General features: G+C 33.6%; 1 protein-coding gene across 4 annotated transcripts in view; it reads left to right on the top strand.

Moving 5' to 3' along the window:
* Positions 1 to 14,700, top strand: part of LOC143245847 (disks large homolog 1-like) — a 119,624-nt gene that overhangs the window by 90,814 nt on the left and 14,110 nt on the right. For 3 of the 4 annotated variants that reach the window (XM_076492119.1, XM_076492113.1, XM_076492105.1), the window contains 3 exons: positions 480 to 533; positions 3,388 to 3,438; positions 10,836 to 10,937. In XM_076492119.1, the coding sequence (XP_076348234.1) occupies positions 480 to 533; positions 3,388 to 3,438; positions 10,836 to 10,937 (207 nt within the window). Of the gene's footprint in view, positions 1 to 479; positions 534 to 3,387; positions 3,439 to 10,835; positions 10,938 to 11,530; positions 11,633 to 14,700 lie in introns of all 4 variants that reach the window. The other variant, XR_013025700.1, reaches the window with a different exon arrangement.

Here is a 14,700-nt window from a genome sequence, read left to right as displayed (position 1 = left end):
TCATAGGAAAAATAATAAAATATGGCAATACAAATGACTTTATTCACAGAATATGCTCAATGTGTCCACCATTGTTCCTGATACATAAATCTAGACAAGATAGCCAGTCAGCAAGCACACAGTGAATAATTTCTCTGCATAGACCACCACCTTCAAGTGACCTCAGAGATAAAAATCCAGTGGTATGAGATCCAGCCTTCTCACTGGCCATTTCTTAGGCCCTCAACTACCTATTCAATATCAAACTGTCAAGCCTAAAGTTAATTCACGTACTTTTTATTAAGGTTTATTTAATTATAGAACACAAGGCTCATATTATGATCAGATTATTGACCTAAACTGAAAATAACATATTTTGCTTCCAAAAGCAATTTTAGCTGGTATCGGCTTTATTTTCCATTGTGAGCCAAATCTGTGTTTGAGTGTAATGTTTTACCAACCTTTTAACTTGCAATTAATGCATTTTTTATTTTCTTTAGGTACAGATCCAGTGCCTATTACACACACCAGTGATAATGAAGCTGGAAGTATACGTAGGTATTCCGTGGTTTGTGTAGTTAATCTTTGAATATGTTTTTTCTACTTAATATGTTACTATGTATCTTAATGTAAAGTAGCAACTAATTCAAGAGTGTATATAATTATCTGCCTCATGTATGGAAAGCTTTTAATTTACTATTAATGCAATTAGTTATTTTAAAACAGATATTTTGACAGATTTTGTACAGTTTTGTTTTTACAAATTGTTTACTGTTCTAATTTCTATTTTTACTTTGTGACACTTTTGTTTCAATATTATCTTAGAAAAATAAGAAATTATCTAAACTTGATATTAGATATTACATTTTAAGAAAATACAATTCAGTGTAACTGGATTAATAATGCTTTAAAATTACAATTAATTTACAGAAGGTAGCTACTATTCATTGCTTCTCTATAAATGAATTGACCTCCTTAAAAAGGTATATATGTCTAATTGTTATTGAAAACAAAACAAAACCTATATATGTAAAAATGGCTTGTTTGGGTTCAGAAAATTGTTTTTACATAAACAAATTTTCTCAACCCAAACGAGCCGTTTTTACACATATATTTCTCTACAAGTGGGTTTTCTCGACATCACTGATTAAAACAAAACCTACTAATCGAAATTTTATTTTACCTTGAAGGAAGAGTTCAAACATCAAAGCTTTAATGCAGCCTTATCTAAGCTCTTACTGAATCTTTTAAATGATAATTTTACATAATTTCTTATGTTATATAGGTGTATTCATAAAGATACGAGTAAAAAATATACCTTCATTAAAAATAAAAGCTTGAAACTCACAGTAAGAAAATTTTTCTTACTCTAAAACATTATTATTAAAATTTTCAAAAAAATCATCTTTTCTTACTCATTTAATGTTTACATATGATACATTTGAAACAACTAGCAGCAGTATGTAGTCTTTCATTTGTACAATAATGTAATAGCCTAGAATAATATTTAGGAGAGGTTATTTCATGTTTCTTCAGCACTAATGTCAGGCTGCAATACGGATTACAGTGCTATTCAGAATATCTTATTTCCTATAATGTAAAAAAAAAGTTTTCGTTGTAAGATATACTTCAATTATGGTACTAATAGTTATTGAATAACTAATGAAACTGTTACTAAGTCTTTATGTCACAACAGTACATAAGATTTTGATGATGAAGTAAGTTTGACATATGTTAATTATTTAGTTTAAAGTGAAGACTATGTTATAATCTGTGGGTGTGGGAGAAATGTTATTAAATTGGAAAGAAAATTGGCTGGATAGTAGAAATCAGAGAGTAGTAATAATTGGAATTAGATCTCACAGGATCACAGTCTGAAGCTGTGTGTCTTGGGGCTCTTTCTGGATCCTCTGTTGTTTGTGATTTATATTAATGATATTAATTGTGGAATGACTAAGAAACTATTAATGTTTCCAGATGACATTAACTTTTTTGAGTGTCTAACTGTATCAGAGATTTCTATACAAGAGATTTAGACCATTTGATGCATTGGGCCAATATGCAGCAGACAATGTTTAACTATCCAAAATGTAAGGTGATGCATGTAGGTTTTCACAGTCCAAATTATTGTTACAATTTAAATTAATATACATTAAATTCTGTAATTGGAGAAAAAGATCTTGGTGTTATGATTAAAAAATCACTTAATTCATTTAAACAATGTATTGTAGCTATAAGTAGGGCTAACAAGATCTTGGGTAACACTTATAAAACACGGAGTACAAGACAAGGGTTATTATTGTTTCACTGCATAGATCACTTGTAAGGCCTAATTTAGAGTACTGTGTAGTTTTGGGCTCTCTTCCTTAAGAAGATCATTGAATATTTGGAAAAAGTTCAGAGAAGAGCTACTAGGATGATATCTGGAATGATGGGATTATCCTATGATAAGGGACTAAAGTTTCTAAAGTTGTTTTCTCTTTAGAGGAGAAGAATCAGAGGAGATTTGATTGAAGTGTTTAAGATTATCAAGGATATTGATAATATAGATCCATAAGTTGTTTTTGTGTTTAGCAGTAAAAACAATAGGATGAGAGAGCAAAAATTTAAATTTTGACAGTATAGAAGTCACCCATAATTTAGAAAGTATTACATTTCAAACAGGATGGTTGGCTTTTGAAATGAGCTGCTTCCAAGTGTGGTGGAGGTAGAAAATTTAATTGAACGGAAAGAAAAATTGTATGAATACATGAGAAATAAGAGGTGGTTATATTTGGGGGCTGAAAGTGACAAGCATCTTTTAAAATTTTATGAAATTGTTTTTTTTTTTTTAAAGTGACAGTGATGGTAATAGTAATAATAATAATCTAGATGTTACTTAGGTGCATACAATTTGATGGTTTCAAGAGTGTGGAAAATAAAATAAAAAAATATATTAAAATGATTTTCAGTTCCATTTATTTGATATATCAAATATTATATGTAAACAAGTTAAACAGCTACTGTTAGAAAGATGTGGAGAACCAGCAACAGATGGGAACAGTTAAAAATATTTATTGAAGAAAGTATGAAGTTAGCATAACTGTTTGTATTCATTTATTAATTTTTCTTTTCTTTTAAATTCTTTTTGATTTTGTTTTGTTTTGATTATACATGGCATATAAGTTTTTCAAATAATATTAGTATTTTAACCAAAAACACACAATAAAAATTCATAAAAATAACATGAAATTCACAAAAGTGGAAATTGAAAAAATATAAGGAAGAGTGGGCTCCGATTTGTAATTGAAATATTTATTTGTGTTATATGTTTCAAATATTTTCATATATCTTAAAATAATTTTAAAATTGTATTTCCTGTAGATTGATGCAAATATAGTGAGAATAGGTTTCTTTTCTTCCTTCCAGGTGGACAAGAAGAATCTATACTCTCTTATGAAGTTGTTACACAACAAAAAGGTAAATATTTTTATGGTGGAATTGTATTAAATGTATGTATATTTTTTAATACAGTGTTATGATGCATTGCTCATTCTGTTTTGTTGTGTGAATGAAAATATATTTGTTTACATTCCAAGCAACAGTAATTCATCAATCTATTTACATGAATAATTCCAACATTTATAAAAAAAACTGTACAAATTAAAAGAAGAGTATTTCAGTATTAGTTGTATGTTGCACGAAAATGTACCAATAAATAGCCCTGTGTGTTAAATGTTACTAAAAATTTGCAAAGTAATCCAAAATAAGAAATAGCTGCAGTAAGAACAATGAAAAAACAATAAACCTGAAATGCTATCTTATAAGATATTAATTCAAAATTAATCCCCTCAGTGTGGATTCCTGTACAAGGTGAGGGACCTCCCAGGGAAGGTTCTGTTCTTTCAGTTTACCTCCTCTGGGATCTAATCATCCACCCATGTGTTTGCTGTGAAGGGGAGGAGAGGATCTTAGTGGTTGAGGGTGTCCAACCCTAACACACCACTTTGGCCTTGAATCCTGTTGATGGGTGGCTCCCTAGGGTTAATTGGCTGGTCCACTTGAGCTATGGTAAACCAAGTACCAGTGTTGGATGTTCTCAACAGGTGTTGTGGACATTGTATCTGATGCTGGTCTTTGAGTATAGTGCTCATGAAACAATGGCATTGCTGTAGTGTCACTGTTTGGCATTGTAATACAGTATATCCCCTCTAAAGGGCTCCATGGTGGGGGTGTCAGTGGGTGCTGAAACGTTCTTTTCTTGTTATAGACCCTCCAAATAAAAATTTAAATAAAATATTAAAAAAACAGTCCATAGGTAAACAATCACATCTTGAAGATTCTGTACAGCAGTCTTCAACATCTAACACCTGTACCTCATTTTCTTATATTACATTCTCTTTCAGACAAATATTTTGGGCAAACATCTCCCTTTTTTATTCAGAATGGACTAGAAGGACTTGCCAGCTCTCCAAATTTAGTCAGAAAGCTTCACTTTTGTGACATATTGGTGGAAATTCCATATCTCAACACAGTGAACTCTTCTTGCATTCAAAGGCAATTGGGGATATACCTATTGAGGTTACACCTCATGCTACTTTGAATTCATCACAAGGAGTTATTGTTGAAAAGGATTTGAAGAATATCCCTGATTCCGAGATTCTCACTGGTTTCTCCACCCAAGGAGTTTCTGCAGTGAGGCATATCTTCACTCACAAAGATGGAATTATGATGCTGACCAGTGTTCTCATTTTAACATTTACATCACTGCATCCACTTGCCACCATCTAGACAGGCTATCTTAATTGCAAGGTACTGCCATACATTCCAAATCCTCTCAGGTGTTTCCATTGTCAGAAGTTCAGTCACTCAAAGACATCATGTTGTGGTTCCTTGGCAAGTGCTCATTGCAGTGGCAAAGACCATGATGCCTTTGAATGTTAAACAGATCATCAATTGCAATGGCTCTTACCCATCCTAAGTAGTTGGAAGGAATAAGGATGCACCATTTGAAGACGATTCAAAACATTATTTACCTTGAAGCTTGAAAGTTGCTGTTCGCCACTTCTTGGACATTTTCTGCTGCATTTCATTCCACTGCTACAGTGGGATGCCGATGGATCTCTCTGTGCCTCCAAAAGAATCGTTCTCAAATCATATGAAAAGTCTTTTGACCTCCATGGTTAAAAAAGTTGATGAATCAACATCAATACTCATCTCTGTCTCTAACATTCATTCCAAGATCCACTTCCTTTTATTCCAGGTATGGGCATTTCCTTGGGTACATCTTCTTTCCTTCCCACCATGCAAAACGATCACTTGTTCACATCCTTAGTTGTTAGAATCTTCTTCCAATGACAAAGACCTGCCCAATCGACTCAGGGCAGGATCAATAGAGATCAATAGAGCTCCCTTGAATAAAGTAAATAAAGAAAAAGGCATGACCAAAAACAGAAGGGCTCTCCACCCAATTTGCCTACACATAAATTAAAATGGCCAGCAATTTATGGAACTTTTGAGGTTTACATTCTAATCTGGATGACATCAAAGCATTCATTGCTTCATACCATTTTGTATGTCTTTTTTTACAGTAAACATTTCTGAAACCTGCTGATACAGTAACCTTTCAGCAGTTTTCTTTGTACAGAAATGACAGGCTATGTGATGGATGGCACTGTTGGTTGATCAACATGTGCACACCCTGTCTTTTCCACTCAACACACCTTGGAGGCCATAGCCATCCATGTTTCCTTTGGTTGTACCATCACTGTTTGTTCTCTCTACCTGTCTTCTGAAGAGAGCTATGATGAATCAGATCTTGATACTCCTGTTGAACAGTTGTCATCTCCGTTTTTAATTTTGGGAGACTTCAATGGACATCATCCCCTCTGGGAAAGTACTGATATTGATGGCAGCAGTTGCTGCATAGAGAGTATGCTCATAAATCACAACCTTTCTCTTTTCAGTACTGGTTCTTATACTTATTTTCATGCACCTAGTCAGATTTTTACTACTTTGTTCTCTCAGTTTGCTCTCCTTCACTATTCTACCACTTTTCATGGAAGGTTGACAATAATCCATGTGGCAGTGATAATTTTTCTATAATTTTGAGAGAGACTGGCCATGGTCGATGCCACCCGACCAGCATGCCCCGGTGGAAGCTGGATCAAGCCAACTGGTCCTCTTTCACTGCTCTCACAGAACTTAATCCTGCCGTTGTCTCTAAGCCATCAATAGATGACTGCATGGCAACAGTGACTGACTATATTATACAGGCAACTACTCAATGTATTCCTAAAACCCCGACACATTTTCCACGATATCCTCATCTGTGGTAGAATCCTGCCTGCTACATGGCACGGAAGGCTGAATAATGGGCCTGGGATACTTTTCTTAGGTATCCCACACTCTTGATCCACGTCGCTTTCCAGCAGCCAAGTGCATATGCTTGGCAGGTGAGACATCAAAGCCAGAAGGAATCTTGAATCACATTCACAACCAGCATATCAAAGTCATATTGAGCAAGATTCAAAAGCTCAGTGGTCCATATAATTCTGTTTCCCTCTCAAATTTTTCTCTGATGGCCAGGAAGTAGCTGATACCCAGAGCATTGCCGATACTCTAGATGAAAGCTTTTGCCAGGTATCTAGCACTTCTGCCTCATCCTCCACCTACTTAGCCATCAAGACTTGGGCAGAGTGATCACCGCTTTGTCACCCCATTACATTGGTGGAGTGCAAACTGGCCCTTCATCCATCGTGCAGTACATCAGTCAGACTTGAAGATCTACACTACAAGACTGCTGTGCCAACTTTCTCCTACTTCTCTTGCTATTCTTCTGACTGTTTTTAACCAGATCTGGCAGAATAATGTTTTTCATGATCCCTGGCATCAGATTTGTCTACCTTTCTCTAAAACTAGGAAAGATACCAAGGTTCTTTCACACTTGTGTTCAATTACTTTGACCAGCTGTCTCTGTAAGACCTTAGAGAGGACAGTTGATACTTTATTTGTTTGGTTGCTCGAATCAAACAACCTCCTCTCACCCACCTAATGTGGGTTCCGACTAAAACTAGCAAAGATACCAAGGTTCTTTCACATTTCTGTTCAATTACTTTAACCAGCTGTCTCTGTAAGACCTTAGAGAGGACAGTTGATACTTGTTTTGTTTGGTTGCTCGAATCAAACAACCTCCTCTCACCCACCTAATGTGGGTTCCGACTAAAACTAGCAAAGATACCAAGGTTCTTTCACATTTCTGTTCAATTACTTTAACCAGCTGTCTCTGTAAGACCTTAGAGAGGACAGTTGATACTTGTTTTGTTTGGTTGCTCGAATCAAACAACCTCCTCTCACCCATCCAATGTGGGTTCTAACAACATCAGAGAAGCCTTTGTCAAATGACATCTTTGAACTTGAGAAGGCTTATGATACTACACAGAGGTATGGGATTTTACAAGACCTCCATTTATATGGGTTATGTGGTCATTTGCCCGTTTTTATTTTAAAAAATTTTAATGGACAGGCGATTCCAAGTTTGTGTGGGTTCGACACTTTCCTGTTCTTTTCTACAATAACTTGGAGTCTCTCAGGGCTGTGCTTTAAGTGTCACACTTTTCAGTATAAAGATTAACACCATCACTTACTGTTGCAAACGGGCTCTGTGTCAATGACTTTCACATCTCTTGTCAGTCATTGAACATGGGGTATATTAAGTGGCAGCTACAGACTGCCCTCAGTCATTTACTAAAGTGGGCCACAGCAAATGGTTTTAACTTCTCTTTCTCTAAAACCATTTGCATGCATTTTTGCTGCTGACAGGATATTCACCATAATCCTGAACTTTGTATCGGTGAAGTTGTGCTACCTGTGGTCCCTGAGACAAAGTTCATGGGACTTATCTGTGACTGTAAGCTGACCTTTATACTACACATCAAGCAGCTATAAGTCAAATGTACAAGCACACTGAAATCCTCCATTTTCTCTCTTCCACCACTTGTAGAGCAGCTTGATGTTCTATGCTAAAGATATATCATGCTCTTTTTATTCAATCAAAACTAGACTATGGGTTACTGGTCTATAGCTTTGCCAGGACCTCAGCCTTAAAAGGCTGGACCTCTTTCATTATCAGAGACTTTGACTCTGCACAGGGGTTTCTGGACTTCCCCAGTCCAGAGCTTATACACAGAGTCTCATAAGCCACATCTGCCATTTGTAATTATCTTTATTACTATATGCTTTGAAACTTTGATCCTTACCACAGCATCTCACTTGGGATTGTGTTTTCCTTCCTTGGTGGGCTATGCTTATTCAGAACAGACGATCTGCCATTGTTCCTTTTAATTTTCATATCCAGGTGCAGTTGGATGAATTGGGTCTGTCCTCGGATAATACTGCTGTATCCATTGGTCAGCCCATTCCACCATGGCTTATTACAATCCCCAAGTATGATCTATCCTTAAGTCATATGAGAAAAGCAGATACTCCTGATTGGAAGTACTGTCATTTATTTGCTGAACATCTTTTGAACTATCCTTCCATTCCAATTTATATAGATTGTTGAAAATAAGGTGACTCTGTGAACTCTGCCATGGTCTGTTGTGGTTTGATGGTTGGGCACAGAATCCTCTCTACAGTTTCTGTGTTCACGATTGAATCATATGCCATTTCTCTTGCCCTGGATCACCTAGAAGCTAAGCAGTATTCAAATTGCACTATTTATACTGACTATGTTAGTTCTCTACTGGCTTTGGAATCACTTCACGTTAGTTCACACCCTTTTCTTGCAGATATTCAAAATTTACTGGCCCATTTCTCTTTAATATCTACTTCTATCCAGTTGTTCTGGATACTAGACCATGCTAGTATTTGTGGGAATGGGCTCACTGACACTGCAGCTAAATCTGCCTGCTCTTGCACTATCATTTCTGTGTCTGTTCCATGCATGGACTTTGGTTTTGTATTTAAGGCTCGGCTCTGTGTCAGATGACAATGGACTTGGACTGAGTAACATGTAAACAAGCTTTTCCAAATAAAACCCTCTATTGGGCTTTGGCCATCTTACTTCTGTAAGAATCAAAAGAGGAACTTATCCTTACTAGACTACTCATTGGTCACAAGTTTTTAACTCATTGTTTTCTTTTATCTGGAACTGATGCACCAATGTGTTGTCTGTGTGACAATTAGGTTACAATAAGCCACATTGTATTGTCTTGCCATCATTATGACTCTTAACGATAGCACAATTTTAAACATGTTCTATCCCATGATTTGTCCATAACGTTAGTTGGTAATGTTTTTACGTTTTTAAAGGCTATTAATCTTTTTAATGCAATTTAAGTTTTTAATTTATAAATTAGATCTTTATTTAATATGTTTCTCTTTTAAGAATTAAAGTGCAACTAGTTCAATTTGAAATTAGAAAATGGCCATAATGTCAAATAACTCAAAACCAGGACAGGAAAGACCATCATCAGGTGTGTAACGCTGGTGTTTGAACTACTCGTTAGTCATCCTGGCAAAGTATAATAATTAAAATTTTGCTACAGAAAGTCTTTTAAAACTTACTTTATTTTACTTTCTGAAAATGGCTGGGACATCAAATAACTCAGAACCAGGAGTAGAAAGGCCAACTTCAGGTGACTAACATGTATGTTTGAACTTACCCATTAGTCATCCTGGTGAGTTACAATAATTAAAATTATACCACATAAAGTCCTGAAAGTGACTGTAATTTCTCTCTTACCGCTGTAAACTAGATATAAAAATTGGATTTAATGCTATTTATGTTTTTATTTCAAAAATTAAACTTTGTTTTGTTTTACCTTAATTCCATTTTATAAATCTTAATAATTATTACTTTTTACCAGATGTTTAGAACAGTTAGCCTAGTTGCTTTGCACCATAAAATAACAAACCAATTAAAATCAATAATAGAAGATTAAGAAAAACATGGAGAAAAATAATTTCCTTTGAGCATCAATTTAGCTACTTTTTTAAGAATATAAATAAGTGAAAATATAAGTGAAACATGGTGAAAAATCACACATACTGAACAGTAAGACCATTTTTTATCATAATAGTTCATAATAGTAATCTATGACATGTGGTATTCATGTCTTATAATTTGTTATTAAACAAAACATTTTGGTTATAATGTTTCACCTAATATATAATTAAACTATTCACAATTTGATTTGGTTATTTTTATTTAACTTATACAATTCTTTAGTAAACCTTCATGATTATATATTCTGTTATACATTCCACTTTGATTGTGGTTTGAAATTATATAGTTAAGCTTAAAGTAATGTTTTTACAATAAATGAAAGAAATCAAACTGTGATAAATAATAAACAATGTGAATTATGACTGAAGATGTGTTTAGTATTATTAACTTATGAAAAGAGATAATATTTAGTAATAGCCACTGTCTTGGTTTTTATTACATTTATTAATATTAACCATTGTCTTAGCATAAAGATGGTGTTGTACTTAACTCTGCTAATAATGATGCTTCATGTTTCAAAATTAGTCAATGTGGTTAACATCAACTGTCTTGATTCTAGCTTCTCAATCAGTTTTAATTCAAATCAAATGTTTATTTACAAACAAACTCATATGGCATTTTTTAACTGTTTACAAAATATCACATTTTGCTTTTCTCTTCTTTAATAAACTTCAAAACTAAGAAATGATTATTTTTCATAATAACAAGATAAGTTGATAAATTAGTTTTCACTATTTTACTATAATTTATCTTTGTTACTATACCTTGTCTGTATTAACTGCTTGCATTTAGCATTTTAATTATATATTAATAAAATTTAACTGGGGATAATTTTATATTTATTTCCAGTTTCTTTCTCTCTAATTAGTTACTTACACTAGGCCAGTAATTATCCTGGGTCCATTAAAAGACAGGATTAATGATGATCTCATCTCTGAACTACCAGAGCAATTTGGTAGTTGCATACCACGTAAGTATTGTTATGTACATTTTAAGTATCTTTCCTCTTTCCTCAAAATTATTGAAAACTAAATGTTTAAAATTGATTAAGGCAATGAAATTTAGTTCTATATCTTAATATTTTTTCAGTGTACCTCAAAAACATTATTTTATATCTGAATATCATGGAAGTATTAGTATTTCATTGTATAACTTATACTGTAACTTGGAAATATAATTTTCTAACTGTATAGGTTGGAATTATTGTTTTTCACTTGTGAGTCTTTTAGTGCATTCATTTCTAACTGTGATTTTCAAATCTACTTTCATTTCTATAATATAATTTTATTAATTATATCTTATAAATGATGTTTTTGAATAATTGTGTGTTCCTATTCTCATGGTGACTGTAAGTTCAACTTTTGATTATGTAATTTTCATGTAGTCTTCAGAGATTTCCTGGTCACACACTGAATGAAATATTTGAAACAAGTCTAACTTACCTCTGTGTTACCACATGAAGTCTATTTCTAATACACATTCTTCCTCAATTTCAATTACCTACACATCAGTTGTGCAGAGAACCTTTCCTCTCTGAAGTAATTTCCAACTCTCCTCTTGCAGGAACTTTATGACCATTTCCTGTGTACATCAATTCATCTTATTGATTCATCTCTGGGAGCAGTTTCCCAGCTATCATTACCAGATCAGTTCAGATAATAACAGGTATAGAACCAGAGTCAATATTTTGCCAAGGTTCCTATTAATGAACCCGTTGACATGTGGGCTGATTTCTTTACATAATGAACTCATTATCTTAGTTGAGGCAGATAGTGTATTCTCATCTTCAGAATATTTTCTTAGTTTACTGTTAATGATTGATTTATCATAGTCACAGATACAATGTCTACATTTTCTACACTTATAGCAGTTTCATTTTTTTATCATCGTTTGAGAGCAGTTTCTACATCCTAAAAGCTTTAGTCTGCAATATAAACTTTTAAGTTTGAATTTTAACATCTTCTGTTCTAAGGTGTCCATCCTCTATTCTGAATAAACAGTTGAGTAATTAATCCTTGTAGATTTCCATCAGGGAAAATTCATGTTTCCACACTATTCGATTTAATTATCTCATAATTATAAGATTGTGCTTCTAGTTAACTACAACTTTAATTCTTTCAGATTCTACTCCATTATAGCCTAATTCATATGTTCTTATCAACTACGACATCTATGAATTGGTTGCATTCAGTGACTAGAAACCAGATTTCAATACCCATGGTGGGCAAAGCACAAATAGCCAGTTGTGTAGTTTTGTGCTTAACTATAAATAAATGAACTTTTTTATATTTTGAGCAATTTCGACTGGGGTCTTGTTCTTTCTCATAAATTTTGGTTTAGAAAATCCTTTCTTATGTAACTCACCAATGGTGTTTGATAAAGTGGTTGCTTGATGATTGTTACAGTGCTCTGCTGGAAGGTTGCTTAATGTTATAAAATCTGGTCCTTTTAAATGAACAGCAAGATGAATGGTTTGTAATTCAGTTTTCCATACATTGAAGGCTTTTAAACTGTACCTGATATGTTTTTCCTGGTACCTCATCATTGAAGTCTGTTGATTTTTGGATTGGGTGATGTTTTTTAAATGGTCTGGGTGATTTATTTCATAATATTGATGAGAAATGATTAGTTGGAGTTACCAAGGAAGTTTCTCAAGTGATAATGATGCAACAACAGTAGTAGTAGTAATTACAGGTGTTGACCAATGAGTTCTCCTATTCCATATTGCATAGATTTAGGTTGAAATTCTTGCGTGCATGCAGAGAGAAAGGTATGGCTTGTTTTATCTTTACATTTGCCAGATAAGGTTTTTGATATTTTATCTTAGAGTTGGTGTTATTTTTGTACTTATTCTGTTTTGTAGTTATAATTCTTTTTGTGCATTTCTTTGTGTTTCCTTAATCCTGTCTGAATTGAATTGAGTTTTGTTTATAATCTACATGTAACCTACATGTTTAGTTTTTGTATATCTTCGTTTAAAATTCTAGCTCTTTCTGATTGATCATCTTTAAATTTTTTACATCTATTTTTGCCTTATCTTCTTTCCACTTTTTTATTTTTACAAAATTATCAATTGTATTTGAAACATGTCATCATCTTGAAGTTAAGTCTTCATTTTTATTCTATTATTACCAAACTAATATCACTTTTACACCAGTGTTACAATTGTATTTGATGTATTGTATGTTATATTGATTTAGTTTTATTTAAAAAAATACAATCTAAAGTCCATTTCATTTAATGATAACAAATATGTTTCATTTCTACCACATCTTCTTCAGTTAATGTAAATAACACTCAGTAATTGTATATTGAAGATGCTAACAAAACAATTTAAATTAACTACTAAATTTTTCATACACATAGTACTTCCTGTATCTCTGTTTTCATCAAACTCAGTCAGAGATGCCAACCATTACAATTTGAGCGTAATCATTACGATTTTGGTGTATACATTATGACTATATGCTCATACAGACAAGTATTACGATTTCTTGCAACTCCCAAATTATTATATATTATATAGGCCTGTACAATAAAGTGATAAATTGCTCCCCCAGGGCTTGAAAGGGGTGATAAGAAAATTTCTAGTGAGATACAAATAAATTTTGATAATAAGTAAAAGACATAGTCCAAATGGCTACTTGTGATAATGATGTTTGTGCTTGAAATAATAAAAAATATTTGTATCTTCGAAGTCTACCAATAGTTTGAGTGCAGTGCTTCTCCATACTGGGTACATGGGGGGAATCCAAAGTTACATCATCGGTGCTTGTCAGCCAATCAGCGCTCGCGTAGATGGGTATTTCTCGTTTTCTAAGCAGCATAGAAGCACCAATGCGATCATTCACAAGATGGAAAAAAAGAGGCCTCATTCACCAGATTGTCTTGTTTCTGGCAAATCTAAAAGGACTAAAACTGTGAATCACAAATTTAGGAAAGCATATAGTGCAAAATATCCGGTCATTGTATCAAAAGTCAGTGACAGTTGTGCGTTTTGTACAGTTTTTCACATCGATTTTTTTGTGGCACATGGCGGGATAAACGATTGTTCCAGACATACAAAATCGACATCTCACCAACAAAAGGCTGAGGTGAAGACAAAAACGTTGCAGATAATAACATTTATGAGTAAGAATTCAGAATATGAAACTAAAAATGCAGAAGTGATGTTCATGCAATTCCTCATTGCTCATAATTTATCCCTAGCTGTAGCCGATCATGAAGGACATCTATTCAGAAAAATGTTCCCAGACTCTGATATAGGGAAAAAAATATGGCTGTGCTAGAACCAAAATTACAGCCATTGTACAAATGTTTGGTTGTGAATATGACAAAATGATTTCAAGCATACTTACTAACAGTGTTTACAGTTTTGCCACAGATGGATCCACAGACATGGTTGGCTCAAAACTGTATCCAGTAGTTGTACAATATCTGTACGGGCTCTGTCTACAATCATTACGCTCAGGCATTTGAAATAGTTGGCATCTCTGCTCAGTAATTACAGCACTGAAATGACTTACAAACTCATTAATTTATATTTATTATAACTTATTAATAGGATCATAAGAAATCAATAAAATCTTCTCTAGCCTAGCAAAACAATTATAAAACTTTGGAGAATATTACATATGTCTGACACTCCCCATAAGATGTCAAACCTCCCTTTAGCTCAGAAACAGAACAAACTTTTATGTTAAGAAAAAGATAGTTGACAAAAGTATAAAAAA

The sequence above is a fragment of the Tachypleus tridentatus genome, chromosome 1, assembly GCF_004210375.1.
Source record: "Tachypleus tridentatus isolate NWPU-2018 chromosome 1, ASM421037v1, whole genome shotgun sequence".
NCBI classification, from domain to species: Eukaryota; Metazoa; Arthropoda; class Merostomata; order Xiphosura; family Limulidae; genus Tachypleus; species Tachypleus tridentatus.
Note: the sequence above shows the minus strand (reverse complement) of the source record. Positions and strands in the feature narration are given on the sequence as shown.